This window comes from Halictus rubicundus, chromosome 6, assembly GCF_050948215.1.
Source record: "Halictus rubicundus isolate RS-2024b chromosome 6, iyHalRubi1_principal, whole genome shotgun sequence".
Taxonomy (NCBI): Eukaryota; Metazoa; Arthropoda; class Insecta; order Hymenoptera; family Halictidae; genus Halictus; species Halictus rubicundus.
The window spans coordinates 1,661,563-1,684,326 of NC_135154.1; the positions used below are offsets into that span (position 1 = coordinate 1,661,563).

The following is a 22,764-nucleotide window of genomic DNA, read 5'->3' on the forward strand; positions in this document are numbered from 1 at the left end:
ACCCTGATTCTCATTGACGATGCTAAGCTTGGCAGGTTCTGTACTGGTGAAAGGATCATTCGTGGAAGTTCTTGCAGCGCAGGTCCAGTATCCGGTCTGCTCGTGCTTCGTGCTAGAGAATCTTACGGAACAGTCGTTGCTATTGTTCCCGAAGGCAGGAAATTGTCGTACCGGCAACGGATTGGTAGTTGGCGTAGCTGTCGTCTGAATCACCGAGACCGTGGTGGCTATAAATTACAACCAGACATAAATACGTGGCACGCGAGTGCTGTAGGAGATATTTGATCCACATGAAAATATTGGAGAAAAGTTTACGATCTTTTTCATGATACCGTTAACGTATCGATTGCTGCGTCACCGATGTAGAGATGACGGAATTAATTCTCATTCGAAAATTCATTTTTGTGCTAATATACAAACTGTCTCATTTAACGCTACTACTCCTCATAACTTTGTTACTTACATAAATACAAAAAAGCGTTTGCGAAGAAAGTTATCGTGTTTGGAGAAGACCATAAGTCCCTGTGAATGAAGGTCATCTCAAGGTCATATTTTCCGAGATCTTGCGGACCTAGGATCTAGTAAAAATGTATTGACTTTCATATGTCCTGAACCTAATAGTTAACGAAATAATTATTGAAATAATCTTCAATACGTACCTACTATCACATATTCTACCTGGAAGCTAGTAGGTGCTCGAACATCTCTTAATTTGTATATGGTAAGTATACATGGCAAATCCATTCACGATACACAAAGTATCACTACTAAGTAAGTACCAAGTGCCATTCCATTTTAAAAAACATGACTGTTCGTAAGATCTCAGAAAATATGACCTTCAGATGATGTTTCGAGCCTTGTCTAGTAAATTATTGCCGCTTGTTCAAGAGCAATTGACGCTCTAGTGCCAAATCAATAATTACTGTATTTTATGTTCATAAAATATATGTAACGTTTGTAATAGTCCAAAGTTCACTTCAAGTTCAAGGTCATGTTCATAAACACGTGCAAAGTTCAAGTTCAAAGTACAAGATCAAAGGTCAAAATCAACTTGTTCAACAGTTCAAGATCAAAGTCCAGATCAAAGTACAAATACAAAGTCCAAGCACAAAGTCCACACACAAAGTCCAAATACAAAGTCCAATTACATAAGTCCAAATATAAAGTCAAATGTAAAATCCAAAATGTAAAGTTCAAATATAAAATCCACAATACAGTGAATCCGCGTTATACGTCAGCAGCCTGGGACTTGTCGTGCTCAGAGCACTATTCTTTGATGATGTGTCGAACGTAGAAAAGGACAGCGATAGTTTACCGCCATTTACAGCTCGCCGCGGTAGGTAAACACGTCGTAATTCCTGTCTCCTATGAATTATCTGTCAAAGTCACAGCGGGGAAATGTTGTCGACGAGACTCTGCCATTTTTTGATGCAGTGCCGAACATAGAAAAGGACAGCGAAGCTCAAGAACTTCTTTATTTTTCCTTATTTTCTTACAGGACTTTCACCAACATATTCGTGGCATTTCTTTCATTAAAATGAAACCAAATATGATATGATTCCGATGACAATTACTTGTGTAATGAACGATGGAAGTTTCGGACACAAAGAAGGACAGCGTATGGGAAAGAAAGAGACGCGGAGAGCCGAAGCGTTCGGGAAAGATGAAAGACTGGCGTGAGCTCAAGACTTTAAATCAAAACTTAAACTGTTTTATTATTAATTATTTTTTTACGAGACTTCCACTAATATATTTGTTGAATTTTTCTGATTAAAATATGATATCAAACACGATACAATATGGATCATATTTACACTAATTCTAATCGTTAATATACATAATTGTAATGAACAGTAACTTTCATCGCTCATTACACAAGTAAATATCATCGGAATTATATCATATTTGGAATAATTTTTATTAGAAAAATGCCACGAATATGTTGATGAAAGTGCCATAAAACAATAATGAGAAACAAAGGAGTTTTGTTATTGGATTAGTAGTGGTCTCTTGGTCTCACACCGATGTACCCGACTCGTGTTATGTTCACACTACTCGGCGACGGCGGCTCTCGACGACGGCTAAATCAGAATACTCGGCGACGTATAACCTAGATTCACTGTATTTCACTTTGTTTTAAAGCCCACAATTCTTATCGTTATAACGATTCGAGATGTTCTTGAAAATTTAAAATTCAAAATAGTTCGTAAAAGTCCTACTTCTCCCTCAATTCCAGACCAAAAGGCAGTGTCTCCAGATCAAGACTTGTTCTCCCACTCTGCATAGTGTCACCAGATGAAGGGAGGGAGTTTCTTTGAGGAGAGGGAAAAAGTTTCCCCCTCTCTACCAGTAGCTGAGTTTGCACGGTGGAGACGAAACGCGTCACGTGACTGGGCCGCAGCGGAAGCGTGAGGAATAGCGTAGTAGAAAGGGAAATTAGTATGGAGGAATAAGGCTTGATCTCGTGACATTGGTCGTGCATACTCCGGTACTGACAGAAAGAGGGTAACTTTTTCCCCTCAATTCGTGCTTTCTCCCCTCATCTGACTACATTGCCAAAAAGTCGGGTGAAGATCGTTCCCCTTGTAGCGATAAACAGGGGACCAATCACCAGTTCGGGGCGTTATCCAAAATTGTCCAACGCCTTTGGACCCCGCGATTTAATTTTCTTACGTAAGCCTCGCAGGACGCTGCACAAAGATTCCTCGCAAAGAATCTGTCCCCGAAACTGGTGTCGCCTTTCCGCTGAGAGTCAGCCTGCGATGCGTCAACTGTCATAGAGTAGAGCATGACTGGTCTGTTTCCCCGTTTCGAAACGAGATACTTAACTTTCAGCCGTACCCAAGTTCGTAACGAATTCTAAAAGTCAATCATGCCAATAAATAACTCAAAGTAACAGTGTCCCATTCGATCGCAGCACAGACGTCTAAACAATTCTAGACATACTGCCCGCCGTGGACGAGTAAAGTTCAAAAGATGCAAATTTACGCAGCCCAGACATCATGTCTAGACAATTGTAGACAGATGACCTTCACCTACACAGGCTTATGTCCCTCTCCAAATAACTTTCTTCCCAAAGATTTTTTTTGCATTTGCATAAAGTTATTATAATAGTTAGTATAATACAATATTATAAATATTGAATCATATTTCAAATTTGCTTGGGGTCTGTAAAATGCCAGAAGGTTGGAAGAATACCGAGTACCGAGTATCAGACACCTTAACTTTTGAGTTTTTATTTCATTAAATAAGTAACTTTGATTTTATGAAATTTTCGAGGTTGCTGGGTTGACGATCAAAGTGTTAAAACAGGTGAAATCGTACGAGTAATCTATTCGATTTGCAGCTCTGTGTATCACGCGAGAATACTGCAAATTAATCGTATACTCGAATCTAAAGGACAGCCCTAATGTCAGGAAGAGTCCATGCTGCTCGCTCAAGAATGCAATAAATATAGAACGTGCTCGAAGGAATTTCCACAAGGCTATATAAATTCTACCCCTTTGGTCTTGGACGTAAGGTTAAAGTTTAGCTGTAGTCTACCAAAGATAGTTGCAGATAAATTTCGATACGTTATCAATGACCTTCCGCACTTAAACGTTTAACTAGTGATAATGTAAAAACCTTTATCCTTAACCCTTAAGCGTAAACACTATTGGGGCCGATGCGGCCTCATTCAAATTTATATTAATAATTATTTAATGTCTAACTATTAATAACATAACTATTTGTGGATTTAGATGAAATTGAACTACCTCACTATGTTTTCATTTACCATCTAGAAATATAATTGAATTGAATCATTGCATATTTAAAGCACATTTTGAAGGTTCGTTTAATTCTTCGCAAATCTCTCTGCTACTTCATTATTCACATCAAGTCCAAAAAATTTGTAAATTTTTGCCACTCAAGATTACGCGTAGGTCATGACATTGTAGGTCATTGATTTCGTCTTGACCTCGACTATCAAATCACAGTAATAAAAATATGTAGTTATATACAAAAAAAAAACATCGATGACCTCGAAATCCAGAAGGAAACAATTATTCTCCTCGAACCAAATAATTTCACCTCTTAGTAGTGAAGATATCGCTTCGTAATATGTTAGTGGGTCACCTGTATAATATGCCCACAATGTTTTGACACTGATACGTTGTCTAATTTTGTTTTAAGATATTCCAAGAAGTATTATTGTTGAACCGGCGTCGAAGTGAGGAGATCCGTTAAAGTAAAATTGTAGAAGATTTGTTGTATTGGGTATAATTATTATGCCATTTGGCTGACATTTTAATATGTTAATTTCCAAATCAGCAACAACAAAAGTGTTATTAATCGAAGGGTTTACCGAATGAAGCAAAAACGGAAGAATGAGTTCAGCATTATAAGTCGTAGCTAAATCTGAGACACTGGTAAGGAAGATTAATTTTTACATCTAGATCACCCATATGCATATGTATACAGAGTGTCCCAAAAATGTTGTGTTTCCTTGAAAGGGGCGATTTCTGAGGTAATTTGAAGTAACTTTTTTTTTCATAAAAATATTCTCCGCGGCCTTGTTAAGGAATTATTCACGAAAAACAAGGACCAATCAGAGCGCTGGTATAGCAGACAGACTCCTGCTGGCTCAATGCCAACACCACGCTCAGCGGAATCTGTTGCCGAGCAGGAATCCGTCCGTTGTAGCAGCGCCCTGATTGGTCCTTGTTTTTCGTTAATAGCTCCTTAACAAAGCCGCGAAGAATATTTTTGTAAAGGAAAATGTTACTTCGTAGGGCCTAAGAAGTCACACCTTTCAAAGAAATACAATTTTTTGTGACACCCTGTACATCTATGTATGAATGGCAGAGCAGTAAATGTGTTGAGCAACTTGCTTCGCTAGATTCATTGAGTTCTTGTAGTATTTGAAGTGTTATAAATCCATAAAAAAAGGTTATAGTAATAGTAATGCAAAATACTATTAGTAATAATAATACAAATACTAATACTAACTCGTCGAGCTTGGTGGACTTTCGCTGTTATCCGGTAGCGGCAGATGAACCGGAGGTAATGGTTGCCAGGACCATTGACACTCAGCTACGGTACTGGCGGTTCTGCATGCCAGAAGTATCGACGAGCCGAGTTCTGTTTCTGTGTGTACTGGAACATCCACGAATGTTACTGGAATCGGTGGCGCCTTCGTTCCCGGCAAAATATCGTCCATCGAGTGACCCTGAATTTCAGGATCAGTCAAATTACTATTGAAAGGTCTAACCGTGGTAGTTTCTTCAAACTCCTCTGTCACGGGTATACCTGCGAACATACCGCAATACCGTCGTTTACAATCTATTTGAAAAGTAACCAATGGAAAGTCTCTCTTTTTCACAAAATACCATACAGTCCTTGCTAGATATATGTCCCAAATATCTAGCCGATAGAAGTACCAGAACTATCCCCACTGCCGCAGGGTATACCCCGTGAGGAGCTATGAAGCTCGAGAGACCTCGGTCGCCGACGAGTGTAACATAATACGGTACGGGTATATCGGTATGAGACCAAGAGGCCGCTACTAATCCAATAACAAAACTTCTTTATTTTTCATTATTTTTTTTTATAGGACTTTCACCAACATATTCGTGGTGTTTTTCTAGTGAAAATGATACCAAACACGATATCATTCGGATTATATGTATACTAATACTAATATATATAACTCTCGAGCTTCGCTGTCCTTTTCTACGGTCGGCATTGTATCAAAGAATAGTATCTTCTAGCCTATATATATGTTCCTGGGTAGTCCTGTGTTGTGGACATACATCGAGAAAACACTGTATGTAAAAATTCCAACTGGCTAAATAGTTCAGAACGTGGTTCGTTTGAACCATAATGTTGCTTCATAGCGTGAAAAAGAACACGTTTGAAGATTCCAGATGCATTACGAACACCGCGACGGGTGTCCCATAATACGATCACGTCCCCCTAAATTGCCAACTGATCGTCCATAAAGAAGTTCTCCGAGATGCCTTTGAATTGTAGATTCGATTGATTTAAAATTCGGATGTGTGCAACGTGAAACACTAATAACAAGAACATTCCTTTAACGTTTCCATTGGAGAGTAACAGCAGAGTAATAATTAGACTGCGGATTTTCACGCAACATAAAAGATGTCCAAAACAATTGTAAGAAATCAAAGTTGAATGAAAATGCATTTTTTTTAATAGTTTTAAGGTCCTTTTATTTTTGTATTTGGCCTTTTATTCATTTTTGTCATAAATTTATAAAATCCGCAGTCTAGTAATAATAGGTCCGTAGACAATATTATAGTAATTAGTTAGTCTAGATTGGCGATTTTGAACCCTTTGTATAGCTCGCCACACTAAAACTATTTAACAATGTTTGACATCATATTTATCTTAAGGCTATTCAAACATATATTTGTAATACTCTTTAATGAAAGGGTGTAGCCGGATATGAAGGTCAAAAGTGCCCCCAAACCAAATTGAATTTGCGATAGGTCATTCGATAGCTTATCTAATGAAAATACTTTGTGCCAATTTTCAACCCTACATGTCGACATGAGAGGGGGTAAGGGGGGGGGGGGGTAATAATGGGGTGACGAAAAAAATCAGCTTTTTCCGTAATTTCTTTTATCCTCTTCAATTGAAAATTCTGAAAAAGATCGGGCATATTTTGGCTATTAGAATACATATCTATGAATTTTTTCAGAATTTTTATCTTCGAAACCGAAGTTTAAAAAATAAAAAAAACGAGATACTAACCTTATATTTTTACAGTTTTAGCATGGCGTTATGGTCGTTATATGATTTTTTCAGATTTTTCAAAGTGGGGGCACACAGTTAAAAAAAATCAAAAACCGCTATTCTTTACGTTTTCCATACCCGTACAAGTACCATGTTCATATGTTCCATTGTTCCATGTACTGTTTCATTACACCCTGTAGTCAATGATGACAACGACGAAGACTAATGCAGCAGAAGGGTAAGAACGCTTCCATAGAAATACATGCATATTATTTCGAGTTTGATGTAATATCCATCTAAGAAATTATTTCATATGTGTCATATGAACATGATACTTAAAAATAAAAATAAAAATTGTGATACATACACATTGATCTTTTTCTTAATAATTTTATAAAGTTCAAAGCGCGCAAGAGTATTTTGAATTCTTTAAATATTTTTATTCTTTTGAATTTGATCTACTCATTTTTGTCGTAAATGTATAAAATCCGTAGCCTAGTAATGATCATCGCGATACATAAATAATTTTCTGAAATTCATGGTAAGTACTATAAAATTTGATAAAATTAAATAGGCAAATAAACACATATTATAATGTTTACTTTAAATATGTCCCAAATGCCTAGCCGTTAAAAGTCCCAGAACTATCCCCACTGCCGCGGAGTATACCCCGTGAGGGACCATGAACCGAGACCTCTAGAGCTTCGCTGTCTTTTTCTACGTTTGGCATGGATCAAAGAATACCATCTCCTGGCCAATTTATGTCTGCCGAATCATTACTCGAATCAGTAAAGGACCCAATTACTGTGCCTATATTAATTATACTTATTTTTAAAGCATAATGAATATTAAATTTTTTCATTGATATCAGTAAATATATATGTTACATATCTCATTTTTAACATTCATTATATTTTAAAAATAAGTATAATTAATATAGGCACAGCAATTAGCACCCCCACAGTAATTGGATCCCTTATCCTATATTTTGTTGTTCCTTATTTAAATCTGCCTTGTCGCTTTGCAAAACCTATTTTTGCATACAAACTGCGGTCTAATACTGTGGGTATTTACTTTATACTGAATGTAAGGACAATCGGAACGAAACTGTCTTGTCCTCGCTGATTCGCCAGATCGATCCAAGTGTAGATCATCTTTAACACAGTGAACGGAGGAACCGAAGGAACTCAACTGAACATATATGTAGGACACATCAGGCAGGAAGCTACGACAGTCACGTAGACAATCGCCTTGCGTCGCGCGTCTGTCACCATGTGCAAATAGACGCAGGGACGGATTGATAATGAAATATTTGTAAAACCCCGACTGAAAGCTCCGACGAGGTGTACGATACTAGTGCATACAAAAGCATTTTATCAACATTGTACATCTAGATCCCTTGTCCCCTCAACTTTGCTACCAACAATATCCTTTTCCACTGGCGATATTACGTAATCACAACGTCACAAACAAAGGTGTAAACCAGTTTTTCCTTAAAATTTCCTTGGGATTTATTCAAAATCGTAAGGGACCTAATAAAGTTGTAACTTTTGAACCTTTTAGAGGTGTTATTAAATTATTAATTATGGAGTTATTTGTTTTAGATAAAATTAATTTAAATTATTGTATTTTTATATCAATATTGTCATTAATATTATCTATAATAATATGGTTAGTTTATCCATTTTATATAAAAGTGTATATAATAAACTTAAGAATTTTATTTGTACTAAGTTTAATAGGGACAGGAGTTATTCGTATTAGGTTTCATTCCGCAATTTTGTTTGAATGCTAGCATGACCAGATCCGGTACAGTAAATACCGTTGTATAAGATATTAATAAACTATTCAATATTTAGAATTTTTTAGGATAGAAAGGATGTTCGCTTCAGCTTTCTTGTTTTAATCTTTCAGTAAAGATTAGAAAGCGTAATGTAAAAGTTTATATTTCTGAACACACATAAACTTCATTGGTTAAATAATAATTGGCTTATAAGTGGTCCACGAAACTACTCAAACGACTTTTTTGAGCAATTAAAAGCATTGGTAAGAATTACATAAAAAAATAAAGACGACACTTACAACTTTTTTCATTTGGGACCGTAATGAAAATTTAAAATATGCATCTTATAAATCAATGTCAGTTAAACACATGATAAAAATTTCATCGAAATCGGTTAACGTTTTAAAAAATTTTTTCAAAATATTAATAAATTAATGTTCCTAACGTCATTTAATAAATCAATGTTCCTAATTGCTAAAAAGACGTCAAGTCATTTGGCCCAATATTTAAAAAAGTTATTCTGATTTAACATTAGGTTTACGGAGCATTAACAGTGACTATTTTACATTATGTAAAAATGACAAGAATGTATTTATTTATTCGAATTTATTATTTTAGCGATTTTTATTATAATTTATGATACGACTAAAGAAATAAATTGATTGAATAGTTTTTGACGAGTGTATCTTTACAATCTTAACAATCGTAAATTAAAAAATGAGTAACCCGTCATTTACACAGGTCCCGTAAGCCTAGTGTTAAAGGGCGTTCGAATACTTTCATAATCATGTTTAACTCTCCGTATGCTATGCCGGGGTGATGCGTGACCCGTCGTGGTGGGGATAAGCTCGACTGGACATCAATATGTACAATTTTATTTCGATATAAGACGACGCTTTTTATTTCGAAATAAGAAAATCGCTATCCCCTCTTCTTTTTCTTGTTCGAAATACGACGGAAGCCGGTGCCGAACTATCGTCTTACATCGAAGGAAAACTGTAGTGAAATATCGGTATGAGTCAGAAAAGACTCCGGGTTAATCAAACAGGGTTCATCTCATTGTCAGGGTTAATCAAACTGAAATTTTCAAAATATGTATAACTGATACAGATCTACAAACTGTATTCTTTAAATTTTCGATATAGGCTCACATAAAAGATTGTAAACTATGTTTTAGTATTCTCTCTGTAATTCCGACCAATTGCAATTTTTTCAAAATTTGTTTCACGTCATATAGTTAGCTAATTGTTCTAAATTCTAAAGTAATCCAAGTCCAGTACTAAACACGGTATCGTTTTTTTTTAAGTATCTGAATATTCCTTGGAGTCGCTGTAAATTTCTTTGAAATCTGATTCTTGTTTATCACTTTTGATAAAGGAATGTATTTTTACCTTCTATTCATTATTTTCCCAATTTGAACATTGCATGAACATTCAGTATACAACAAGGGTATTATTCAGCGTTATTATTTTGCGTTAATGGTTTGTAAAAATTTGTCATTGTTTTCGACGGGTAATTAAGGTCAAATTTCTGTGAAAGAGCGATCGTGTAGACTGTTCCACACTTTCTACGTGGCCAGAATGTATAATAATGTATCCACGTCCACCGAACTTGGGTCCTTGGTATTGTCTCGTAACGTTCGCCACCTCCCCTTAGCGTGCTCGTCTGAGGACGAGCAAACTGGTCGCTGACACTGGAAGGTCGTTTCCATTTTACATTGACACACTCATCGACTCGTGGTTTTACGACGCTACGTGCTGCCCCGACAGACCGGTAGCTGGGTTTATAATCTTACTTTTGCCGCTATTCCATCAACTATGCAATTTACGACCGCCGCGACGCGACGTTATTCCTTAAATTACTTTGATTCCTCTAGTACTCTAGTACATGCACAACGATCCAACTGATCCAGAAATGACATCAGAGTGTTACACACTTACTGTGGTATCACAAATTCGTACTGTTATATTCTTCTTTTTTGTGAACATTTTCTGATTTCTTACGAGATGTCCCACAAGCTGTTCAACATTCTCTAAAGGTTGGCTCGCAGACCGTGATTACGGAAAAATCAACTTTGACCTAACAAAATATTTCTGAGAACCTTTCATGTCTAAATCATCATATACATACATACGTGTACAGTGTTTACTCAATATATGTCCGCAACATGGGTCTAGCCTTGGACATACAGGGTGTTTGGGAAATCGTGGTACAACCGGCAACGGGATTATTCCTAAAAAAAAACCTAGTTGAAAATAAGGAATATAGTTTTTTCATACGGGGCTTCATTTCCGAGAAAATCGAGTTTAAAAATTCGTTAGGTACGCGTTTACTTAGACGAAGTCTGCTTTGTTCGCTCGGTCTAGCCCGCAATTGGCATTGGAATAAACAAAAGATTCTTCACTAGCCTCGCTATCAAACAATTCAGACGTCGAAGTTTCGTTATTCATATGAGTGCACGAAAGTTCTGGTTGAGTAATTAAAGCTAGCTTTGACTTTTGGCAAAAAATTTGTATTTTTTCTTGGCATGCCTCTATCATTATTTTTAGTAGGATCGGAAGTATTAATAGCATTGTCATTAAATCATAATTTGAGGATGACCAATGCAGATGTATGGTCATCTAAAGAACCTGACTGCGTTGACAACCTGAAATCGTTCTGAAGGCTCAGATATGGACAATAAAGCCCTTTCCTGAGAAACGAAACACTTCACTCTTTCTAAACATCATGAATGATTTTCGCTTAACACATTATCTACCGGCGATTATTCCATAATTTTTGGAAATCTATAGACCATGGCTGAGAATTTTTTAATAGATCCTTCAACAGCAACAGGAACTTCAATCTTGAACCAACAACTTACCCTCAATAACATAATCTAATAAAATGCTTAAACAAATTTTCTTTGATAGAATAATCCCAAATGAAATTAAGCTTCCCTTTGGTACAGTATAATTATTGGAAAGCCTATTACGTATGTACAGTAAAGTCTTGATCTAAGCCGAACGGAGCTACAAGATCTTAGTCAGTTCGCCTATCCCTACCACTGGGGGGCATACCTCGCGAGGAGTCTTGGAGCTCGAACTGCCTCGGTCGCCGAGCACAGTGTAAAGTGTAAACATGCCGCGTAATCCGATACCGGGTTGGGTATATCGGTGTGAACCACTACTAATCCGATTACAAAACTTCTTTGTTTGTCATTACTTTTTTATGGGACTTTCACTAATTTATTTGTGGCATTTTTCTGATTAAAATGATACTAAAGACGACATAATTTGAACTGTATTTAGTGGTTTAATTAACGGTATGTCGTACACCTTCGGCCGCGTGGACCGTGTTTACAGACGCTGTTCTTTTCTACGTTTAGCACGATCGACGCGGTCACAAGAAAATAGTAGCCCTACACGATCTCTGTCACAGCACGGACCCCAGGATCGGGCTTAGATCAAGACTTTACTGTAATAAGCTTCAGACAGATAAAGTATTAACTGTGGCCTGGAGTTTCGATATGTTCTCGCGCAGTGGTGTTACAAAAACTTTAGAAAATTGTGACAGGCAAGCTAGCAGATATCAACAGTTGATTAGTTTGAGAATTCCTTCTATAGAGTTTGAACTTAATACACTAAAAAGTTCAAGATGGGACTATTTGGGACTTTTTACTTCTGCATTGTTAAACTCAACTGAACGGCATAGAAAATGGCACTTGAAAAGAATCTCCAAAAATTATTGTAGAAAGCGTTACTAAAAAACTTTTGTGAACATTTACTTATGTTAATTAAAATATCATGTACACAAGCTTGAACAATCTTATTAATCGCATTTTTCACATATTGATTTCTATGCTTCTATCATTACTAAATGAATTACTATGAGTATCATTAGCCTCATTGTCAGTAAACATTCCGAAAATAATGGCAGGTAAATCTATTTTTTCCACCTAGATTGGGCTTTCAGTGCGACGCACAGTGGGGTTAAATCGCGAAAACATGGCCAAAATAGGAAGGAGTACTCCAATTTATTTCGGGTCGCATGATTATGAATCTGTTGTCCAAATTACAAACAACAAAATGGCGGATTCAATGTGGCGGATTCAATATGGCAGATGCGTATCCGAAAAAATTATTGGATTTATTTGAAAATTAGTATTCCTATATTTTTTTGGGGCGCTGAGTACGCATACGATCTCAAAATTACAAAAACCAAAATGGCGGATTCAATGACGGCGGAGTCCGGGTGTATTTTGACTCAGAGTATCTTATATCGACGTTCAATTGTCCAGTTTTTGGGCAAATTAATTAAATGAACAGCTACTGTTTTAAAGATCAACATGTTCGCAAGAAGAACCTTCGAAAATATGTTCGATGAAGAATGGCCTACCGTCAGAAGGTTAACAACCTTCCCGCAGGGACTTTATGCCCACATTTCGTTCGTTAGCAGCCTGAACCATATTTGAAAATTTTGCTTGGATATCTGGACACGATTACCCGACATCCTTCGTCGTTTGATTATGTGGTAGTGAGTCGTGAGAATTATTGCATAAGTTGGTATTGTGTGTATGGTGTTACCACTCGATATTATTAATAGACATGTCGAAGTACTCTCCGATTATGCTTGTCTGTATGTAGATACCGCTTTTCGGTTTTCTCGATCGGAACAATATCGCAGTGTACGTGTGAGAGAATCGGTATAAACTTTCACGCGGTCGCTACCAACGGCACTTTCTTTGATGAATTCTCTTTATATTTCTCGAAAGGAATACGTTTCACTTAATAAAATCGTTACAACAGTAATTCTAACTGTAAACACCCGTTAGTAAAACAAATGGCCGTAGCGTTATTTAATTGACATAGACCATGGGATTTTAGGGGATGTACGAGACGGACAGTAAAAATAGAAAAGATTGCAATCGTGCAGAATCTAAATCACGACGTACTGATTCAGACAGTTCCAAGGCCGGCATTTACTTTCTTATACTTTCTTACTTTCTTCGCCACGTCCTTGATACTCTGATACGTAGTCTTCGATTGTTACTTGGCACAATTCATAGGTTTTTCCGATCGATTTTTAAGGAAGGATCCTTTCGAGTTTTCTTAAAACAAATATTTAGTTTACAGTAATTTTATTTTTTAGTTTTAATTTTAGTTTTTAGTAAAAAAAAATATTTTGTTCAGTAGAACCTTGATACGCTAACAAAAGAATGAGTAGCAAAAATAAAATAGTGCTGTTGAATTACTTAACTGTGAATCAATTGATCTTCAATTCTCGTTTATCCCTTAATATGAATTGTTGTATTACGTGTTAAGCACTTTCATTTGTAAATGCAGTTAAAAATTCGTTTCAGTACTCTCCATGTGTTTTAAACAAAATTGTTACGAATAAATAGAGATAGGTACGTCTGTATAACTCGGAGATTTTTTCTATTTGTAAAATAATTCACAGGCTTTAACCTACACTATTAGAAATTGGAACAGTAACTTTAAAAATATTATACACTATCTTCTTCCTGGCCGTTATTTCAAACGTTTTCATCAGCATTTATTTTAGTTGCTCAATCGCAGCTCATGTATTCTTATAATTGTAGATTAATTTATTATTTAACATGTCTCTTCCATCAATTACTCATGGCTGAAAATGATTTACAAAAATAACCTGGAAAAATATTTTCAGACAATAAACGTATTCGTATTGAATGTATCCGAATTGCAAACTGAACATTTTTTTCGTTGTTAACCACGCCTAGCAGACAGTTACTGTTTGTGTTAGATATTGGTAAGTTACTTCCGGTTTTCCAAAAATCATAGCGAAATATTTGATTTAAAAAAATATTTTCAAATCACCTAAATTTTCAAAATGCGAATTAATTATTAATTTTTTAATTATAAATAGTAGGAGAATCAACAAAATAAAGGAAAAAGAAAAAAATATCGATAGCTTACTGAATACTATTGACATTATGGGACATCCGATCGAAACAATTGGCATACTTTGGTATATTCTATTCAGCTCAGAAAATTAATCGATTCTCAATAATGTAATGTTCACTTTAATATGAGTATTGCGAAAAATGTCTCTGTGTACACGGTTAAATGTGCTGCTTCAAACAATGCTCTTGACATCGCGTTGAACAATGATTCGCATAATTTCTTCATTATTTCGGATTCTCTAAGCGTTCTCCACAGTGTTCAAACTGTCAAGTTTAATGCTAAAATTAATGCTTATATCTTGAGCATTAAAAAGATATATAACCAATTCATTCGGAACAACTTTAATAATTATTTTATAAAAGGGTATAGCCGAATAAGGAGGTTAAAAGTGCCCTTGATTGGAATTATATGGCCGATGGGTCATTCGATAGAGCATCAAGAAAAAACATCCTGTGTAAAATTTCAACCCTCTATCTCGATCGGGAGGGAAGTTATGGGGTAAAATCGAAAAATTAGTTTTGGGCCTATTTTGCTTAGTTACTGATGTTTAGAAATTCTAAGAAAAATTCGAGTCATGTCAAACATCCAAATACATACTCTGCAATTCGTTTCAGATTCTTAAATTGAAAATCCAGCTTGTAAAAAATTAGAAACCTCAAAAAAATCGAAAAACTGCAGATTTTACATGGAAGTTCTAGAGATACCACATGTATATTTTTACAGTACCGATATATTGTTATAATTATTGTTCATAAATGTTTTCAGATTTTACAATTTGGTGTTCCATAGTTAAAAAAAAACCCGATTTTTTCGATGTTTTTTTCGCGAAGAACTAAGCTAACCTTAAAATTGTGACGTTTTATTTATTCTGTAAATCTATTAGGCACTGATAAACCTTGAACATTTCACAGAAATAATTAAAAAATTCAAATAACAAAAGGCAAATTCTACTTTCTTCGCTTTCATACTGATAATTAGACAGCGGATTTTATGCATTTCTGGCAAAAATTAGCAGGTATAATTTAAAACGGTGAAAATATTAGACAAATTTAAAGACACTGTTATCTTATTTTCAAACGATCAAACATATTAAGAAAGGAAATAAATTTCTATTTCACACCAATTTTTTGTAACTCGCATAACAATTTTTTATTTTGCATAAATATCCGCTGTCTAGTAATAATTCTTAATCCTTGGTTTAAACGTAAAAAAACCATGCCGCCAGTTTATTATTACGTTATATATCTTGCTGGTTCTCTCGCTCATATCGTATTATTGAGAATCCTAGATGTAAATGTAATTATGAATGTGGAATATGATACTCAAAGATCTATATTATTGCACGATCTCTTTAAGTTAGGATTTCAGCTGCCACTGGACGTTTCTGTATTGATGTCCGGTCCCAATGTGAAAGCCTGCGTCCATATTGGGTAAGGGACCCAATTACTGTGGGGGTACCAATTACTGTGCCTATATTAATTATACTTACTTTTAAAGCATAATGAATATTAAATTTTTTCATTGAAATCAGTTAATATATATGTTGTATATCTCTTTTTTAAATATTCATTATGCTTTAAAAATAAATATAATTAATATAGAGACTGTAATTTGTCCGTAATTTGCACGTTGAAACAAAAAAGAATGTGAATCTCTATTTTTGTTTGTTTTGTTGTTCTTGATCTACGCACTTCTGATTTGTCTATTCTTCAATTTGTAATACATCTTTTATGAGATTTCTTCTTCTTCTTCTTCAAAAAAAAAAAAAACTAAAGAACTTTAGTATTTTGAGTATTCAACTTGGGCATGAGGCATCATTCCGGATGTATCTTCGCAGGCCTAGTCGTGACTAATTCCATAACAATGGAATCCCATCCCGAGATTATCGACCGTAAGACAAGGCCAACCGTTTCTTATACCACGTATAGTCTGGAGGCTCGCCAGAGAGAAGTTAAAAGAAGCAAGAAAATGAAGGATATCTCGATCGGCGACGCGCGGCACGACGCGACACGACGGAGAAGATTTTATTCCGTAATTAAGAACGAATCGATAGCAGCGCGGCGGTCGTCAACCCGCGAACGATGTCTCCGAGAGGACAATTAGAAGGACTGGCCGATTTCTTTTACCACGTAGAGACGTTGTGAAATTTCAAAATGCGTCGATTGGGCGTTGCCTCGTTGCCGCGATGACGGACGAGCTGTTCGGATTCGTTCGGTTCCCATTTGTCGAAGGTTCGATTAAAGGTCGAGGAATATGTACTCTCTATCACAAATGCATAGCTCTAGTTTACACAGTATTTTCACAGTGTTTGGAGATAAAGAGGCTTACGCAAAATCGCCTTTTTCCTTTCGCGAGCTTCAAACATTTTACAAGCGCCTACAAAATTATACGCGCACGTTAAAAATGTATTCCTTAACCAGTTAGCTGTTACGACCTCTTTGAAAAATGTGTGTCTATATTGTGTCGCAAAAATTAAGCGATGACGAGTATACTCGTCAAACACAGGATATATGTAGCTGTTATAATATGGAATTAAATTGTAGAACATTTTCGCAAAGGAAGTACAATATTTTTGGGATACCCTGTATATGAACTCGTAATGGCTTCAGTGATGGCTATCAAAAGAAAACAATACATTTACAAAACACAATTCATTCTATATACAGCCTTTTCATAATAATTATGAAATTATTGTGAATGTCCCCTGCCCTTGCATAAATTAACCCTTTGCACTCGAGTGGTGACTCTGAAGCACCACTAGAAATTGTTGTGGCATTATTTCAAAGAAATTACAAAAAATATTACAAAATATTTGTTACATTACAAAATTTGTAGTTAATAGATCACTAAACATTTCAATATTATATGTAGAAATCGGATCAGTTTCGTATGAATAAGATGAAAATATTCTAAGACGGAAGTAAAATTTAGTTCTAGATTGAAAACAGCGCCGAGTGCAAAGGGTTAACTGAAAGCGAAATAACGTCTGTTGGGCTACATAGCATCTGCCCTTGATTTTCTCTTCTATAATTACGTTAAATACCATTTTCTGTGCCGCCAAGTTTACTTTAACAGTGAAAAACTAAAAAGTACCGAGGAGTGCCGCTTCGAATCTTTTATGGTACTAAAAGACTGCATATAGGGTGACCCAAAAATGTTGTATTTCCTTGAAAGGGGTAATTCCTGAGGTCATTTAAAGAAACTTTTTCCTTTGAAAAAATGTTCTTCGCGGCTTTGGAAAGGAGTTATTAACAAAAAAAAAAACACGGACCAATCAGGGCGCGGCTACAGTGGACAGATTCCGGTTCGGCCAATGCCAACGTCACGCTCAGCACCGTCTGCTTTTGTCGCGCTCTGATTAGTCCGTGTTTTTTTGTTAATAACTACTTAACAAAGCCGCAGAGAATATTTTCGCAAAGGAAAAAGTCACTTCAAATCATCTCAAGAATCACCGATTTCAAGGAAATGCAACAATTTTGGGACACCTTGTAGAACAAATTTTTGTAGGAGTTCTCTACGTTCGGCAGTGTATTAAGGAATAGTATCTCCTGGATAACATATGTCTCTCGGTAAACCCGTGTTCTGGACATATATCGAGAAAAGACTGTACCCCGTTACGAGCCGAGGGTTAGGTAGATGATGCGTGATTGAGGATTGTTTGTATTTACGGGATTTCTTGTGGACTAGCTGACGTGACGTCGCGACGTATTTTTACGCGAGGACGTAACGCAAAAGAACCACATTATTTTATTTTACGCACTGATTTATGCGTCAAGATAAGACACGTGGTGTGCGCGCATCGTTTAAAAAGAACAATGACTCAGTCCGCCAACAATACAGACTTGCGTCAATTTGTCCCATTAATCACGAAACGAATACGCGCAACGATTCCAAACGATTTATGGATCGGCTAGTTTACTTTGAGTGTCATCAGGCGGCCATGAACCATTCGGGACCAGCTGAACCGGCTTCCGAACAATTATTAACAGTCACGATCCAATTCTTCAAACGAAGTGTTCGTTAATCGCAGACGCGGCAATGCGTATGCGGAAAACAAGCTCGAAGGTATAACAACAACCGTCCAACTGATTTACATTCTTCCTCGCGGGAGGGCCCATTGATTTTATACTACAAAAGATGTGTGGCGTGTACAAAGCAAGAATACGACACAGATCTTCATAACTGCTTATAAGCATGTCACAAATGTTTTCGCAGTTGTATTGGAAGCAATGTGATTAAATTTATCTTTCCAATTCGTTGAAAGGTATTCAAACAATTGGAGAGCGGAGCTTCTTTTGCCAGTCCTTGAAGAAACTCATTGAAAAATTAAACAATTCTTAATTGACTGATTGTAGACTACCGAATTACACGTATTTTAAGTAAGCAATTTCTAAGCAGAATATCTGCCTTCGGGTGCCAATAGAACTAGCCTAAATAAACACGAATGTCTCAATAAGCATAGATGTTTGGGAATCAATTAATTAATTTCAAAATAAAGTTCGTTGCACGACTATAGGTACATATACTCGAGAGTTTAGCATGTCAACGGCTACTAAACGACCGAGAAACGGCTATACGCTGAAGATAGATCATTTCAATTTACATTTTGAGTGGGCTCTACAAAACGCACAATTCATTCGAGAAATTGTCAGTTAACAAATGGGGAAGATTAAAATAAATGAAGATCGATTAGCTTGCATCGTCAAAACAAATTTCTAACAAATTCAATAACTTGTCCAGATTCCTTTGTAGTGGTAACTTGCTAGTGCCGCACAATGGTCTAAAATGCGAAAAGTGACATTTTGCCAAATACCGTCTCATACGGATTTATGTTGAATGTTTATTATTTTCTAAATATCCATCAACCTTGAAAATGAAAAAATGAATAAAATTTGATAAGTACTATTACTGTAATAAACAGTTAAAGTTGGAAGTTTTAAAGATAGCCCTTTTCATGGACAAAATTGCTTTTCTTCTTTAAGATGCCCTGACGGTCCTTTTTAATATTTTCCTACCAATTTTTTTTTTTAATGAAAGGTTTTTTTTTAAGCTGTAAATTACCATTGTCAATTAAAAATTATTATTCATAATGAAAATGTTATGCTAAATGTAATGAAGAAAATTTTCAAAATATTATTATTATTATACATCATTATTATTATTATTATTGTATATCGTTTATTTTAAAGTGGTCGCATTAACAGCTAGGTCATTAGCGACCACATCGATTACAATTGAATATAAAAGAGAAGGTTACTTAATCGTAAAAAAAGAGTAACTTTTTTTTAAAATTACCTATTTAGTTTAATTATTTATTATTTATCTAGAGTAACTTTTTAAAAATTATTTATTATTTATTTAGAGTAACTTTTTAACAATTATTTACTATTTTCTTCGATTTTCCGACCACTTCAATGGCTTCAAAATTTTCAAAAATCGAAATCAACCTCAAATGCATCACTGATATTATATTTTTCAATGATAAAGTTGTAGAGCTGCTTACACATTTTTAAAATTATCATTTGTGTTCCACAAGTCGGAAATTTCTATCTTTAATATTGAATATGAACCTAAACAAATAAAACACGACAAGCAGGGTGACAGTAATTAACAACCAATTTTTTTTTTAATTCGTTCTTTACAGTCGACTTAATAATGTACCACGAAAGATTCAAGGCAGTACTTTTTGGAACTTTTTAGTGATTCAATTTTCAAGTGGTCTACGTCAGAGGCCGGCAAGACCGAGCACATTTCGGCCGATTTTCGAGGGCTACGCCCCTTGTTCCGGCCGCAGGTCTCGCTCCCCGTGACGGTCATAGTTCTGAAACCACCTCAGGCGCGTGGCGTATTAGGGCGACACCCGTTTCAATAGGTTCCCACATTACCGAGGAGGCACTATTGTCAATGCATTTTTTTATTTTGTCAGTGGTGTCCCCTGTAGGCGTATGTCGCATGGTAATTTCGGAAAATAAACTTGAAAAATAAATTAAGAAGATCAATTTGGAAAATAGTGTTTAATTTCAACGCTAATATTTTATTTAGATATGGAAATACATTTTCGTGTACGTTTAAACTTTAGATGTGCTGGGTAAATCTGAAATGTCGAACGGAAGGCTGGACGTCGTTGATCGCATTGCAGACAATAGCGAAGAGTCCTTCGCATTGACAATAGTACTTCCTCGGTAATGTGGAAACCTATTGATATGGGTGTCGCCCTAATCCGCCACACATACTGCATACGGTACGCGCGTGAGATGGCTCGAGAACTATAGGACCGTCACGAGGAGCGAGACCCGTGGCCGGAACAAGGGAGCGTAGCCCTCGGAAATCTGCCAAGATGTACTCAGTCTTGCCGACCTCTGGACTACGTAACAAGAAGAATGACATTTACAATTTTTGTGATTAAAATGAAACCAAATATGATATAATTCCGATGATATTTACTTGTGTAATGAAAGATGAAAGGTACTTCCCATTACAATTACATTAACGGAAAATTAGTGTAAATATGATCTTTTGTTATTGGGTTAGTAGTGGTCTCCTGATCTCACACCGATATACCCGGCCCGTATTATGTTTACACTTCTCGGCGACCGAGGTCCCTCGAGCTTCGTGGCCCCTCACAGGGTATACCGCGGCGGCAGTGGGGATAGTTCTGGGACTTTTATCGGCTAGGCATTTGGGACATATAACGAGAAAAGACTGTACCTGCCTTTTTGATAGTTCTGATAGGTAAAGGTTCTATCATAATTCTCGTCAAGTCTACGATGGAAAAAACGCAAACGGAAGGAAAACTAAATAAACAACTTAGATGTACATAGAGAGAATCTCACGAAAATGTCGTGAATACGTTATAGCTTGTATCCTTCTCTAGCAGTATTTATCATATTGTACCGTGCATTTTTCGTGGATCGTGTCGCACGCGATGCGTTCTGCGCCTGAGAAATATGTTCACGCGTGCTTCGGAAAGCAGAAAATGTGTGAGAAAGCGTGATTACTGTTGCAAAGAGTACGGTATCTGACAAGACAGAAGTGCAGATAAAGTAATGACACGATTTGAAACTACCGGTGGTTTTCTTTTTCGTTTCGAACCGAGAAAAACGACATAATTGTTAAATATTCTTTCGTGTACATAACAAAATTCTTAAAATTCACACGAATAATACGAACTTCACTGTGTTAACTGGTACAAACTGTTTTGTTTTTGTTGTTTATAAACATCAAAATCTCAATCGAAAAGACGTTTTCCTTCATGATAAAGGCTGTGTATTTCGGAACTTACTCGGCAGAATCAATCGATTATTACTAACTTTTTAAGTATTTTGGCAAGTTTTTGTGAAAGAAGGTAACCAGGACGCAGCTAATAGCATTACCGAAAATTTCATTTGCTCCGGTACTACCGAAATAAATAGATCCAAATAGATAAAATATATTCTCAGTCTAAGCGATGTCCAGCTTCTAAGTTGACGATTCAAAACAACAATTATTTTTGCACAGACTTAACAGACTAAAATTGGAAACCTTAATATTTGGTTGATTTTTTAGATGATTTTTTGGACGATCAAATATTTACTCAGAATATAGCACTTGATGGTTGAGATGATTTAGAATCACTTTATGAAACAAGGCTGAAGAATCTTACGCAATACTCTCATGCCGCCAAGTAATTTAGGTTGCGCAAATTTGTAGTAACTGTGCGGCGCGGCGTCGCGAAATTCATGGAGCTTACCCTTAACTAAATAACATAAAGTCGATCAATATTTAATAAGGTAAATTTAGCCTTTGATATTTAACGAAATTGTTAATTATTATTCTAATCAAGTGTGGTACCTAGAGAACACTTATCGCATCATTCTGATCAACTACGAAATTAACCGAAGAAAAAATGAAAAATGATAATTGGAGAACAAATGTTTCGTAAAATCGAATTATTTGAAAAGACTATCGTACGCAAGTGATCGCATCCATGCAAGATATAAAATCGAATGGTGTACCTACTAGAAGCGTACGATCATTCCCATTTAGGGAGAGCAACTACCCTTCCTTAAGCGATTGCATTCAAGTGCGATGTTTCATTTCATCGAGTTTAACCACCCTCTGCAGAAGAACCAGTTCTTTCGAATCGTAGGCACACGGCTCCTTGGCCATGTCCACGAGAAGGCATTGAAAAAGCATCAACAAAAATCTATCCCGCCAAAACGCCATTCCCCCACGCATCCACCACAGCTCGGTCACGTGGCGCGTTCTGTCTCTATCGTGCATGTGTCAGAATGTCACGTGACATATCCGGCACTGGCATGGAGAGGGTAACTTGTTCCC

General features: G+C 36.2%; 1 protein-coding gene across 3 annotated transcripts in view; it reads right to left on the bottom strand.

Moving 5' to 3' along the window:
- The window catches only part of LOC143355031 (obscurin-like protein 1), a 59,306-nt gene that overhangs the window by 21,441 nt on the left and 15,101 nt on the right, over positions 1–22,764 (bottom strand). For 2 of the 3 annotated variants that reach the window (XM_076789476.1, XM_076789477.1), the window contains exons 3-4: positions 4,990–5,289; positions 3–227 (exon numbers count right to left, since the gene is read on the bottom strand). In XM_076789476.1, coding sequence (XP_076645591.1) covers positions 3–227; positions 4,990–5,289 — 525 coding nt within the window. The remainder of the gene's footprint in view (positions 1–2; positions 228–4,989; positions 5,290–22,764) is intronic. The other variant, XM_076789479.1, reaches the window with a different exon arrangement.